This window comes from Mustela lutreola, chromosome 1 (assembly GCF_030435805.1).
Source record: "Mustela lutreola isolate mMusLut2 chromosome 1, mMusLut2.pri, whole genome shotgun sequence".
Classification (NCBI taxonomy): Eukaryota; Metazoa; Chordata; class Mammalia; order Carnivora; family Mustelidae; genus Mustela; species Mustela lutreola.
Genome location: NC_081290.1, coordinates 119,139,049 through 119,152,181, shown reverse-complemented (window position 1 = coordinate 119,152,181; position 13,133 = coordinate 119,139,049). Strand labels below are relative to the sequence as shown.

The window sequence follows — 13,133 nt, the reverse complement described above, 5'->3', positions numbered from 1 at the left end:
GGTGCCCTCAGAAAGGCGCCGGGCCGGGTGGCTTTTGAATTTCGCGCGTGCGAGTGTCTGAGCGCTCCCTTATCCGCTTTCCCGTTTGGCGCGGATTTTGCAGGACGGTGGCGAGGGCTGGGTCGCGCGCTCTGCAAGTCTCCCGCGCGGACGGAGAGCGCGTGCACGCTGCATCTTCGCGGCCAGCCCTCCTCTGGCGTTGGTTTCTGTCGAAGTTTGCTTTTTCGCTCGCTGCTGTGGGGAACACAGCGGCTCCGATTTTGTGAGCCTTAGGAGAATAATAGTTTTATTGTTCTCAACGACAATATCATATATATGCAAACGATTTAAAGAACGCCTGCAGTTGCCCTTGGCCGAGGTGGTAGTAATCTCCGTCGATGAGGTCAGGAGCTGTGGTTCCGATTTTAATGGTGGAGGAAAGCGAAGGGCCACATTCTTAATCTTGGAAATTTCGCCCCCGTTGAGTGAAGAAAGTCGAGCATCTCTTCCTTTTTGTATTGATCATTTGCATAACTTTTTTTGGTGAACTGCTTGTTCATATCTTAAACGCTTTTAAAAAATTGAGTTGTTAATCTTTTTCTTATTTGTTTGAAGCGTTATTTGAATATTGAGTAAGAATAGCATAGACGTTGTGATGTTTTAGTTGCTGTTACTTTATAGTCTTCCTTCATCGATCTTTCCTGTTAAGACTTAAGGATTTTGTGTTACAGCTATCCATACTCAGGTTTGTTGTTGTTCTTGTTTTTTAATGTACCCATTTTATTAGCAATTTTAAGCTTTTACCTTTTTTTTTTTTTTTTAAGATTTTGTTTATTTATTTGACCGAGAGAGATCACAAGTAGGCAGAGAGGCAGGCGGGGGGGGGGGGGGGGGTGGAGCAGCCTCCCTGCTGAGCAGAGAACCTGATTCGGGGCTCTATTAGAGGACCCTGAGATCATGACCTGAGCCAATTTTAGAAGCTTAACCCACTGAGACACCCAGGCACCCCAGCTTTTACTTATTTTTTGAAGTAGGCTCGGTGGAGCCCAACGCGGGGCTTGAACTCATAACCCTGAGATCAAGACCTGAGTTGAAATCCAGGGTCTGTGTGGGGTTTAACCAACTGAGCCACCCAGGCTCTCCTTAACGCTTTTATTTATTTTATTTATTTTTCTTTTTTTTTAAGATTTTATTTATTTATTTGACAGAGAACACAAGTAGGCAGAGAAGCAGGCAGAGAGAGGAGGAAGCAGGCTCCCTGCTAAGCAGAGAGCCCTATGCGGGGCTGGATCCCGGGACCCTGGGATCATGACCTGAGCCCAAGGCAGGGGCTTTAACCCACTGAGCAACCCAGGCACCCCTAACGCTTTAATTTTTAAAGTTAAAATTTGGGATGCACTTGAAAATCAGTTTGATTTTAGGATGTAGGGGAATCTAGATTTATTTGTTTCTCCAAATGGTTAGTCTGATGTCCCTTTACTTTTAATGAGTAACCTTTTCCTCCCTGGCCCTTGAGTAACTTTTTTTTCAACTGATTGGAAATGCTGATATCTGAAAAATATTAGTCTGTTCAACCATTTCTTCTTTATTACCATACTGTTTTGGTTCTTAAAGCATTTCTAATAAGAAGGTTTGTGCTTTGAGATTTTTACATGAATAAACCCAGTTTGGTTAGAACTGAGAAGTAAAACAAATCCCCATATCCAATTTTTGTGAACAAATTAAATGAGTTAAGAGTAAATGGTAACTGTGGACACTTTTAAAATCTCTTAACTTTTAGGAAGGGCTAAATATGCAATAATGCCAATAAAAATTCTTTTAACAGCATGTCTCCTTAAAAATTGGTCCTCAGGGGCACGTGGGTAACTCAGTGGTTAAGCGTCTGCCTTCAGCTCAGGTCTTGATCCCAGGGTCCTGGGATGGAGGCCCGCATCACGTTCCCTGTTCAGCGCGAAGCCTCCATCTTCCTCTCGCACTCCCCCTGCTGGTGATCCGTCTCTTGCTGTGTCTTTCTCTGTCAAATAAATAAAATCTTAAAAAAAAATTGGTCCTCAACCACAATTCTTCCTTTTAAAATTATAGAACTTGGGGGTGCTTGGGTGGCTCTGATGGTTGAGCGCCTGCCTTTGGCTCAGGTCATCATCTGCAGGTCCTGGGATCCATCCAGCCCCACATCAGGCTCCTGGCTGGCTCAGTACGTAGCCTGCTTCTCCCTCTCCCTCTGCCTCCCCAGTGGCTTCTCTCTCTCAAATGAATAAATAAAAAAATATATTAAAAAACAAAACAAAATATAGAACTTGGCTCCTATATGGAGCAATTAGGAGAATTTTATTATTATTATTTGTTTTGTATTTGGAAAGAGTATATTTCAAAATACACAATATATTTTCTTCTAAAACAAGTTAGTGCCATCCAGATACTGTTATATTTTCTGATAGGCTTTTTCATTTCCATCTCTTCAAATTTAATTTCTCTATCTCAAACTATTAAACAGGAATCTAAAAGCAAATATTTTAACTGGTTATTTAAAAACTATATTGAATTTTTAAAAAAATTTTTATATGAAGGAGAGACAGGAGTAAAGGGAAAGAAGGAAATGTAAGCAGGCTCCACGCTCCTCCATCTCACAACCATGAGATCATGTATGACCTGAGCTGAACTCAAGAGAGATGTTTAGCTGACTGAGCCACCCTGATGCCCCAAAACTATGTTCAATTTAAAACAAAGAATAAATCAGTTCCTTCCCAATTTGAAAAATAAAAAAAATCTATGGTTAAAACAACAGTCGTTCCTAATTTGTCTGGTTTTGTTCTTGAATTTTTCTTTAAGGAGAGGTTCATGTTAAGCCAAAGGTTGTCTAGTTGAAATTTTTTTCAAGTGTTTTAAGCATATTTTAATGAAATAAATAATAATAGTGGGTAATAACCTAAGTGATGATGGTTCCTGATTGGGTTTGCTCTGCAGAATGCATTAAGTTAGGGAAAAAAATGAAGATACATTCTGTGGACCAAGGAGCAGAGCATATGCTGATTCTATCCTCAGATGGAAAACCATTTGAATACAACTATAGCATAGAGCATGCAAGGTAAGGGAACTTTTTTCTTTTATTAAAAATTACTTAAAATTTATTCAAATGGCAATCAATTTTTATAGGAAAACATTACTTTATATGAACCTTGTCTCCTGCTTTTACATAGTGGCTCTTAAGTAAACAATTCTGAAATGATCAGTGAATTCCATCAGTGAGATACAACCACGTTATGTCCATAGACATCATGTGTTGCTTTGACATTTAAAAGAAATGATTGTTGATCTGCCTCACCCCAAATTGGACTTGCACATTCGTTGATTCATTTATCCATCATAATAATCCTATGAGTTAGATTATCAGAAATAAAAGTTTTCAGTGCAGGAGAAAAATACATTATCATGGAATGATTTGTGAGACTTTTCCCTAGTAGATCTTGTGACTTAGAACTTATTTTCATTTTGTATTATTCCTGTATCATACAATTATTGTTTGCAAGAGAGACTTAGGATCGTTCTAATTAAAATTATATAGTGCACATTATTTACCTTTTAAACCACCAACTAAAACACATGTAGTATTTTTTATAATTTTAGATGTACTCAATATAAAGTAATAAATTTAAATTTTTCCTTGAGCTTCAGTCCCAATGAAATACAATTAATTATAACATTGATGTTGTGACTTCCATTACAGTGATTGACATAAAATATATTTTCTCTCATCAGGTTTCAGTGCATTTTACAAGAAAAAAGTATAATTCAGATCACATGTGGAGATTATCATTCTCTTGCACTTTCAAAAGGTACTTTCTGGACTGTTGTTTTTTAGAGGGAATAAATGTGTGTATATGTAGAATGAGTAGAATGTATATGCTTCACTTTGTAACAGACAAGAATAATGGTTTTGAATTTGATATAGTTCAGGGCACTTCTTTGTTTTTTGGTTTTTTTTAAAGTAAGCTCTAGGCCCAACATGGGACTTGAACTCACAACCCTGAGATAGAGTCGATGAAGAGTCACATGCTCTACCAACTGAGCCAGCCAGGCACTTGTTAGAAAGTAAGAGAATTTTTGGATGTGTAAAATCTTCAGGTTTCCATATTTACTGTTCCTACATTGTACTCTTCAAATGACAAAACTAAAACAATTTAGTAAGGAATTTGAATACCCTTTGTTATTCAAGGACAACAGTTGATGGATTGGGAGTACAGTGTATCACAAACAATGGAGCACTCTCCTGGGAGGATTTCCAGCAAGAATGAGAATTTTTATAGAGCCTTAGAAGTCACAGTGCAATATTAGGGCATGATTGGTTGGGGTTGTGTATGTAACCTTATTTGGAAAGAACAGGGAATGAGGAAATAAGTATACAGCCCAGAGTTGACCTGGTGTTTGAGGATTGGCTTACTGGTTGGATATATGTTGTTTCTGGCCAAGCAGAACATTTAGAGGGACATATAAGTCAGTTTGCTGACATGGCACCCTGGATAGGAATGGCTCCATCTTGACCCTGGAGATTTATTTCAACAGTTCCGTGTTTTTATTTTTCAAATAGGAAACAATGAAAATATTTTGAATAATCAAAATCGTTCTGGAAACAGCACCAGGTTTGGGCTACCCTTTTCTAGAACCTTCCTACCTTTTCCAAGAACTTCTTCATCTCCCATGACAGGAGAACTTAGAATCTCTTGGGTCTGCTCTTGTGGCCAGTTTGCAGGCCTCTGATGTGCTCCCACATTACCATTTGAATTCAGGGATTCTCCCAGCCTTTAATATTTCTTACTTCTTATCAGACACCATAATGGTGGGAAGTTGAAACAGTGAATATAGATTACTTCCTAAAGAAACTTGACCATGGAGGAATAATTATAACAGGATGGTGATAGATAGGAATTCAGGGTCAAGGAAAAAAAAATTTAAATACATAGGACAGATCAAAACAAACTAAAAGGAAGTTGAGATAAAAGGGAAGTAAATAATTCAGCTTTTGACTTGGGTTGAGGGCCCTGTTGAAGTTTGAGAGTATGAACTTGCATTGGAAAAAATTGGCCTGATTGTTTGACTATCCGTTCATGAACACATTTTGTTTTGAGTATCTACCCTGTTCAGGTTATAAAAATAAAATAGAAGCCTACGGTCTAATGATACTGGGGCAAAAGAGATATTCAGAGTTTAATACTGGTAAATCATAATCTAGGAAGAATGAAAATTGGGGAGGCAAGAAAGAATTGATCATTTCATCATTATATTCTTTTTTTTTTTTAACATTTATTTATTTGACAGTGAGAGATCACAAGTAGGCAGAGAGTCAGGCAGAGAGAGAGGGGGAAGCAGGCTCCCTGCTGAGCAGAGCCTGATGCGGGGCTCTATACCAGGACCCCGGGACCATGACCTGAGCTGAAGGCAGAGGCTTAACCCACTGAGCCAGCCACCCAGGCGCCCCTCATCATTATATTCTTACTGGCTGGGATAGGCTCGTGGTGTTATTTTGAAGGAGAGTTCTGCCCCCCCCACCAGATTCTGCATGGTATCTTGCAAGGAGGTGCTCAGTAAGCGTTAATTCTCTGGTATATTTTTTGAGATTCATATATTGTCAATTCCATTAGATAAACACTTCAGAACTTTTCTGCACACTCCATGTATTCAGTTAACAGAGGGAGATGCAGACTCTTTGAAGATACTGTGCTGTAATTTCAAATTATACATTATTTAGAATCTTCAGGGACGTGAACAGAGTGGGTGGACAGAAGGAAAACTTTAATTTTAGGTTCTGTTTTCTTAGATGTAGAATGTTTTGGTTTTCATGGGCCCATTCTTTGAATTTGGTTGTAGTATATTCAGGTGGCTTCATTCTTCTGGTCTTTGTTGGTTTGGGCTGCTATAACAAAAATACCATAGATTGGCTGAATTAAACAGCGGAAATTTCTTTCTCCCAATTCTGGAGGCTAGAAGTCCAATTCAGGGTGTCAGCAGGTCCAGTGTCTGTGTGGAGGGCCCATCTTCTTACATGGTGGGGAGGGCAAGAGAACTCTTTGGAATCTCTCATAAGGGCACTAATCTCATTCTAGAGGGCTCCATCCTAATGATCTCAGCTAATCCTAGTCAACTTCCAAAGGTCCACCTCCTAATACCCTCACATTGAGGGTTAGTTTTTCCGCATGTATATTTTTTGAAAGGGGACATGAACATTAAAGAAGCCCATCATGTAGTGATGTGGGGCAGAGGGGGATGTTCAGGGGCTCTTACTGGACACATTCTCGGAAGATAATTTTTGGAGAAGCAAGGACACAAACTCTACCCTTTGAAGCAGAAGGTAAAGAAGTATAACTGTTACTGCTAAAGAGGAGATTGCTTCAGGTTTTTCTCTCAGACCTGGGAAGTGGAATGTAAGATACTGATAGTATAATATGGATAACATACATAATGCCCGAAGTTAATGTCTCCTGTACTTCAAACTTAATAAGGCAGCATTTTGTTTGTTTATGTCAAGGTGGAGAGCTCTTTGCATGGGGACAGAATTTACATGGCCAGCTTGGAATTGGAAGACTATTTGCCTCAATCCCCACACCACAGCTTGTGGAGCACCTTTCAGGAGTCCCCTTGGTTCAGATTTCTGCGGGAAAAGCCCACAGCATGGCCTTATCCATGTCTGGAAACATTTACTCATGGGGAAGAAATGATTTGGGGCAACTAGGCCTGGGCCACACTGACGGTATGGAACTGTATTTTCAAGTTCATATTATCAAATATATTTCTTAGATGAGAGATGAATTTAACACAAGCCTCCCTGTCAAAAATGGTTCACATCTTCACTGTCATTGGTGCTTTTCTTCCTGGTTATTTCTGTCTTCAGGGCAGAAGCAATCTAGGAGACATGCATAGCGGAAGTTGTTGCTGTGATAGAGATGTCTGTCAGGGTTGTGTAGGCTAAGCGAAAGAGCACTGCACTGATCAGAATACCTGGTCTCTGCTTCCCACTTTGCAGTTAACTAATGGCAGGGCCTGGCTGAGTCACTTAACTTTTTTCTAGGCCTTATTTTCTTTTTCTATAAAGTGATGCATTTGGATGAAATGACCTCCGAAGTGCCTTTGCACATAAATGTCTGTTACTACATTTTAGGACAAAAGAATACCAATGATCTCTTTAGCAACTCACAGATTCTAATCTTAGTCTGTAAGGTATTAGTTATATCTGTATACGCCGATAAGGAGAAAAAACCTGTTATTCCTGTTATTGAACTACATCCACAAAGCAGATGGCAAACTTTCTTATGATCCTGAATACAGTCTTGGAGTTTTCAGGTGTGGCAGACTGCTGCTTTATCAGTTGTTGTCATGTCCCTGTTTTCCCCTGGGTTCGTGGTCATACATTGCATCTTTCCCTGATACGGCCCTCAGGAGAAACCATAGTCAGTGATGGAAAAATATTCAAAGGAGAGAAAGGAATAAAGAGCAGTTAAAACTGTTTTTGCTGAACCTTTAAGTGCTTTCACAGGGAACTTGTGAAAAGAAAGGAGAGGTCGTATAGGACAGGAACACTGTAGTAGAGGATTTAAAAGAAAAAAAGAGAATCTTTATGTTCATTAAATTTTAGATGGGAATTGGAAATGCGAGATATGCTGCAATTGAAGTTAATGAAGTTAGGCTGACAGGAAGAGTGGGCTCTGGGAAGTGGCTTGACACTTTCACATATGTGTTCTCCTGTGTGTGGCCCTTTGACCACTGCCTCACCCCCAGTTTTAGGCCAGAATAAGTGTACCAACACTGTGGGCCTTCTTGTCAGAAGGTATTAGGAACTGTGACCACCAGCTGAGAGACAGTGCAGGTATGTTCCTAGTAGCACGGAACTCCAGGGTGCAAATCAGCGTTCTCTTTTGATCACTTCAGCTTCTTTTTCTTGCATAGGTGAAGAATTTCCTTCCCTCGTTGAAGCACTGGACAGTCAGAAAGTTGAATTTCTTGCTTGTGGTGGCTCTCACACTGCCCTGCTCACAGAGGTGCGTGTATCCTTGTCTCTCCGATGGTAATTCTGGAAGAACTTTGTAGTGGGGAAAGCACAAAACCCCTGGATTTGGGCACTTAGTATTTCCCTAGGAAGAAGGGTCACTTCTCACATGTAGGATTGTCCTCCTGATAATTTGGGGCTTTGCTTTGATGGTCTTTTTTTTTTTTTTAAAGATTTCCTTAATTATTTTAGAGAGTGTGCACATGAGCCGGGTGGGGAGGGGCAGAGAGAGAGGGAGAAAAGCAGACTCCTGAGTGTAGGGCTCAATATCATGACCCTGAGCTGAAATCAAGAGTCAGATGCTTAACCGACTGAGCTACCCAGGCTCCCCTGAGTGAGGCATCAATGAGGTATCAGTGAATAGCCCTTTTGTATTATGCAGTGATATCTGAATTCAGTAATATTTTATTATTAAGTAATATTACTGTTGTATTTTTCTAGAATCTGATACTTTTTTTTCTTTAGGATGGGCAGGTATTTACTTTTGGTGCTGGAAAACACGGGCAACTCGGTCACAATTCCACACAGAATGAGTTAAGACCCCGTTTGGTGACTGAGCTCACTGGAATTAGAGTGACCCAGGTAGCATGTGGAAGGTAAGTTGTTAAGTATCTGTGAAGATTGGTGAGATCATTGTGATAAATTTAGATAGGTAGTTTAATAAAACTTCGTCAGTTTTTTTATTGAGATAAACATATCAAATATTTTCACATGGGTGAAGATGCTTAATTTATGTTATTAGATAATAATCTTTATTTAGCATATATATTTGGTTTCATTGTCTTTTTTTTTTTTTTTTAATATTTAAATAATCTCTAAACCCAACGTGGGGCTAGAACTGACGACTCTGAAATCAAGAGTTGCATACTTCTCAGACTGAGTCAGCCAGGCATGCCCTGCATTAATTTTTATTAATGAGAAAATTATTCACTTTCTGTTGCCCCTTTAGTGAAATATCTTTGTAACTGCTCAGACAGACTTTCACCTTTAAGAAGAATATGTCATTTATTTGGGAGTAAATAAACAACATGAATCACAAAGGATTATTCATTGATGTCTTTCTCACAACCCTTTAGAGGCCAGCCTACTAAGTTACTGTTATTCTTTCAGAGTGATCACAGTAGAGGATAAGACAAAGTCAGTGGTAGTTTGAGTAGAATATTCTGATAAGTTTGATTTTTCCAGCTTTTTTTGTTGTTGTTGTTAATAAAAGTAGAAAAATTTGCTCAAACTCCTTGGCTTATTTAGTTATTCCTTGAAGATCATTCACTTCTAACCAGTGGGATTTGGGGTTTGTGGTAAGGTTAAGAAGTCTTTTTAGTCAGATACTCTTCTTTTGGGCAAGTCTTTCCTTACTAAACACAAGCAAATTCAGGCTGTATCTGAATATTGGGTTCATGTGTTTGTTTACCAGAAAACTTGTTTATGTACCTTTCAGTGCATAGACCTATTCTTTTATGATCCTAGAGTAAAATTACATAAATGGATATTATTAAAGTAGGCCAGATTATTGGGATGGTATGATTCTGTGCATTCAAGGGGACATTTTCACCACTTTGGATTTTTCAAAACTCTCATTTCTTTAAGTAGCATGTGTTAGAAGAGGAGTCTCATGTTAGAGATATCTTAGTACACACGGGGGGGGGGGCAGTTCCCCTGCTAACACAAGAGAATTCACTGGAAAGATGCTCAGAACTTACTGAAAGTTATTAAAGCCATATTCACATTTATTATAAGAAATGGATACAAATTAGAACCAGTCAAAGGAAGGGATGTCTAGAATAGAGTCCAGGAGGAGTCTTCTACTCTCCAGTCATCATAGAATCATGGACAGAATGATATTACCTTCTCCCAGCCCAATACATGATGATGTGTATAGTATTTTCATCCAGGGAAGCTCAACCCAAGTCCAGAGTTGTTACTGTGGCTTCATTGCTTAGTCCGGGTTGATTGAATCATTGCAGGCTCAAATGAGGCTGCAGTGAGCTCAAATTTCGGCCTCTCCCTCCCTGTAGGTTGGGCTTCAGAGAAGCCAGAGGGGCCCTTCTGGAGCCACCTGGGTAGGCTGTTAGGTGTGATCTCAGGATCTTCCCATGAATAATAAAGACGCTCCTATCACTTGGGAAATTCTAAGGGTTTAGAGGGTACCTCCCAGGAACTGAGACAAAGGCCAAATTCTTTGCTTAACACATTCTAAAGTGGGAGAGGCCTAGGAGCATATCAGTAAGGGAGTCATTATTAAGGTAAAGGTCTTTGGGAAATGGAGCTCAGAAAGGTTCACCTAATTCCATCTTCTAGGATGGGGAAAGGGGGCACTCAAAGATGGCTTCCAAGAGATGGTGACTCTCAAGTCAAGGTTTGAAAAAGGAGTAGCAAGCAAGGGCAGTTGCTTGTTCCTGTCCAGGGAGTGCCTTTTCCCAAGGCCCAGCATTGTGGCCTTGTGTGGCCATAGGGATTCCAAAATCTGAGCCACATATCAATGCTATTTTACTTTCCATATTGCTAATTTCATCCATTGGAAGTTGGTTCACTAGTTTCACTCACTGGGTGACCTAATTTCAGCAGTTTACATGTACTGTGTACTCTCTTCATTGTAGATAATTGAGAATTGACCATCTATGCTTTTATTTAATAGGCGGCACACACTTGCCTATGTTTCTGATTTGGGGAAGGTCTTTTCTTTTGGTTCTGGAAAAGAAGGACAACTGGGAAACGGTGGAACACATAATCAGCTGATACCACTTCCCATGAAATTGCCATCAAATGAAGATCTCAAATTTGGTAAATTTTGTAGGAACACAGGATTTGGCTTAAATACCGCTCTCAAGAAACTGACTTTTCTGTGTGTAATGTGACAAGGAAAAAAATATATGACTATGAAGGAAGTTTCCCTAAACATTGGTTTCATTTTTTTACTTGTAAAGAGCTTAAAATATTCAGTGTAATTAATGCCTCTTATTCCTTCAGATTAATAAAATTAATGTGGACCTAAAGTGATAGAACATAAAATAGATTATATGGATTCAGAGGCATATGTTATAGGAGACCTATTAATTCTGTGGTGGTTGGTTTTCTTACCTGGTGACTGACTCAATCATGTAAAGCCCCAAGAATCATGAATGAGCAGCTGTCATATGCCAGGCACTGTAACAGTGCTTACCCCTTATGTGTGTTACCTCACCTGTCCTCTAACAGTTCTGGGAGATGTGTGCTCTCAGGCTCCTCTTACTGGAGGATACAGAGCCTTGGAGGTTAAAGGGTCAGCCAGTTCTTACAGCCAGTCAGTGCTTTGGCTGGATTTGAACCGTGGCCTGAGCCACACAGAGCTCAAAACACTCTGCTATAGAAACTGCATCAGACTACTTTGGTTACTTAATTCTGAAACCTTAGTGGTGATCCAAGGTACCAGAATTCTCTTAAGTTCTTTTGGGAAAATAAACAGTAGGATGTTTTCTTTGAGTAGTTCATATACTTGATTTCCTCTTCTTCTTCATCATCATCTTCTTCTTCTTTTTTTTTTTTTAGATTTTATTTATTAATTTGACAGACAGAGATCACAAATAGGCAGAGAGGGAGGGGAAAGCAGGCTCCCTGCTGAGCAGAGAGCCCGATGCAGGGCTCGATTCCAGGACCCTGCGATCATGACCTGAGCTGAAGGCAGAGGCTTTAACCCACTGAGCCACCGCCCCTCATATATTTGATTCCTTATAACTGCTTAAGACTTTTGAAGTACTTAATTTATATTCTTTAAGCCAGTAGTTACTGGTTAAGTCTTGATTTGTAGAAAATAGCTTTTGGTAAGGAGGGCCAAATTTAACCAAGGATCAGCTAACTAATCAAATACTGCTTCAACTATTTTATATATAAGCATTTACATTAATTATATATGTCAAACTGATGTCATGTGTCAGCCTTGCAGATCCTTTGTTTTTGCCAACTAGCCTTACTCTGAAGGAAATGTATATTTCTGCTTCATGGGAGAGAAATGTGCTAAGGCCTTATGTCACAAAGAGAAAAGGACCAAATTTAAGAGGAATCTGAAATAATTTAAATTGAGCGTGCATGTTCGTGCCAGTCACTTTCTGCACTCTTACTTAATGTGTCTCCCTTTCAGAAAGCCGAACTTCAGAAAAGGAATTAATAATGATTGCTGGAGGGAATCAAAGCATTTTGCTCTGGATGGGAAAAAAGGTAAAAATAGATCTCTAGATATTTTATATAACTTGGTATATTAAGCAAATTGAAGGGTTTCAGTATCCAGGTATGGTGAATTCCAAAATCATCTAGTTTCTAAGCTGACCTTTAGGGAATAGCTAAACATTATGGATCCTTTATTGTCAAAACTATATAAGTATTGACTCACAGGAATCAGGAGATTTGTCTCTGGTAAAAGTCAAATCAGATTTCCTTAGATCTTTCCTTGGCCCTGCCAGCGGCTTGGTCAGTATCCTAGCAAAGCCATCACATTGACGTTCTAACATTTTGCTGGCCTGGAGTAAAAAAGACCTGAGGTTCCTGGCCTGTGAATCCTGAGTTGATAACTGCCTCACACTGCTTTGCTAAGGCCAACCAAGTTCCTCCCACTCCTACACAAAAGATCTTCCCCTCAAGGCTGTGTGGTGTTCATTTTAATCTGATTATACCTGTTGGAAGTGCTGAGTGTTGGAGCACTCAGAGAAATTTACCTTGGATTTAAGCCCCTTGGGCAAGAAGTTGACGGTCAGGCAAACAAATGATCAATTACTTCTTGGTAAAATCTTACTTAAGGATTTCTCACAGCTGTATCCTCCGTATTTAAAAATCAGTATTACCCTGTATCCTTGAATGTGCCTAAAAGTTGGATACCTATTTTTGTGGTGTCTAAATTGCTGTGTTTTACTTGTTTGTTTACAGAATCCCTATGTTAATCTGAGGAGGAAAATTCCTACATTGAACGAAGGGACCATAAAGAGGTGGATTGCTGATGTGGGGACTAAACAGTGGCAAAATACAAAAAGGTACCGCCCCTGTGTTTCTCTGCTCATAGAGTTCTGTAAAGTAGCCTCCCCCCCCCCCCCCCCCCCGTAACTGGTTCTGGACAGCTCAGAGATAAGAGGTTTTGTGGTCCACCATGTCCATC

General features: G+C 39.6%; 1 protein-coding gene across 1 annotated transcript in view; it reads left to right on the top strand.

Annotated features, from left to right (window-relative positions):
- HERC5 (HECT and RLD domain containing E3 ubiquitin protein ligase 5) overlaps window positions 1-13,133 on the top strand; it is a 42,219-nt gene that overhangs the window by 640 nt on the left and 28,446 nt on the right. The window contains exons 2-9 of the mRNA XM_059173077.1: window positions 2,944-3,064; window positions 3,736-3,812; window positions 6,500-6,721; window positions 7,915-8,006; window positions 8,480-8,610; window positions 10,650-10,795; window positions 12,129-12,205; window positions 12,908-13,011. Of these exons, the coding sequence (XP_059029060.1) occupies window positions 2,944-3,064; window positions 3,736-3,812; window positions 6,500-6,721; window positions 7,915-8,006; window positions 8,480-8,610; window positions 10,650-10,795; window positions 12,129-12,205; window positions 12,908-13,011 (970 nt within the window). The remainder of the gene's footprint in view (window positions 1-2,943; window positions 3,065-3,735; window positions 3,813-6,499; window positions 6,722-7,914; window positions 8,007-8,479; window positions 8,611-10,649; window positions 10,796-12,128; window positions 12,206-12,907; window positions 13,012-13,133) is intronic.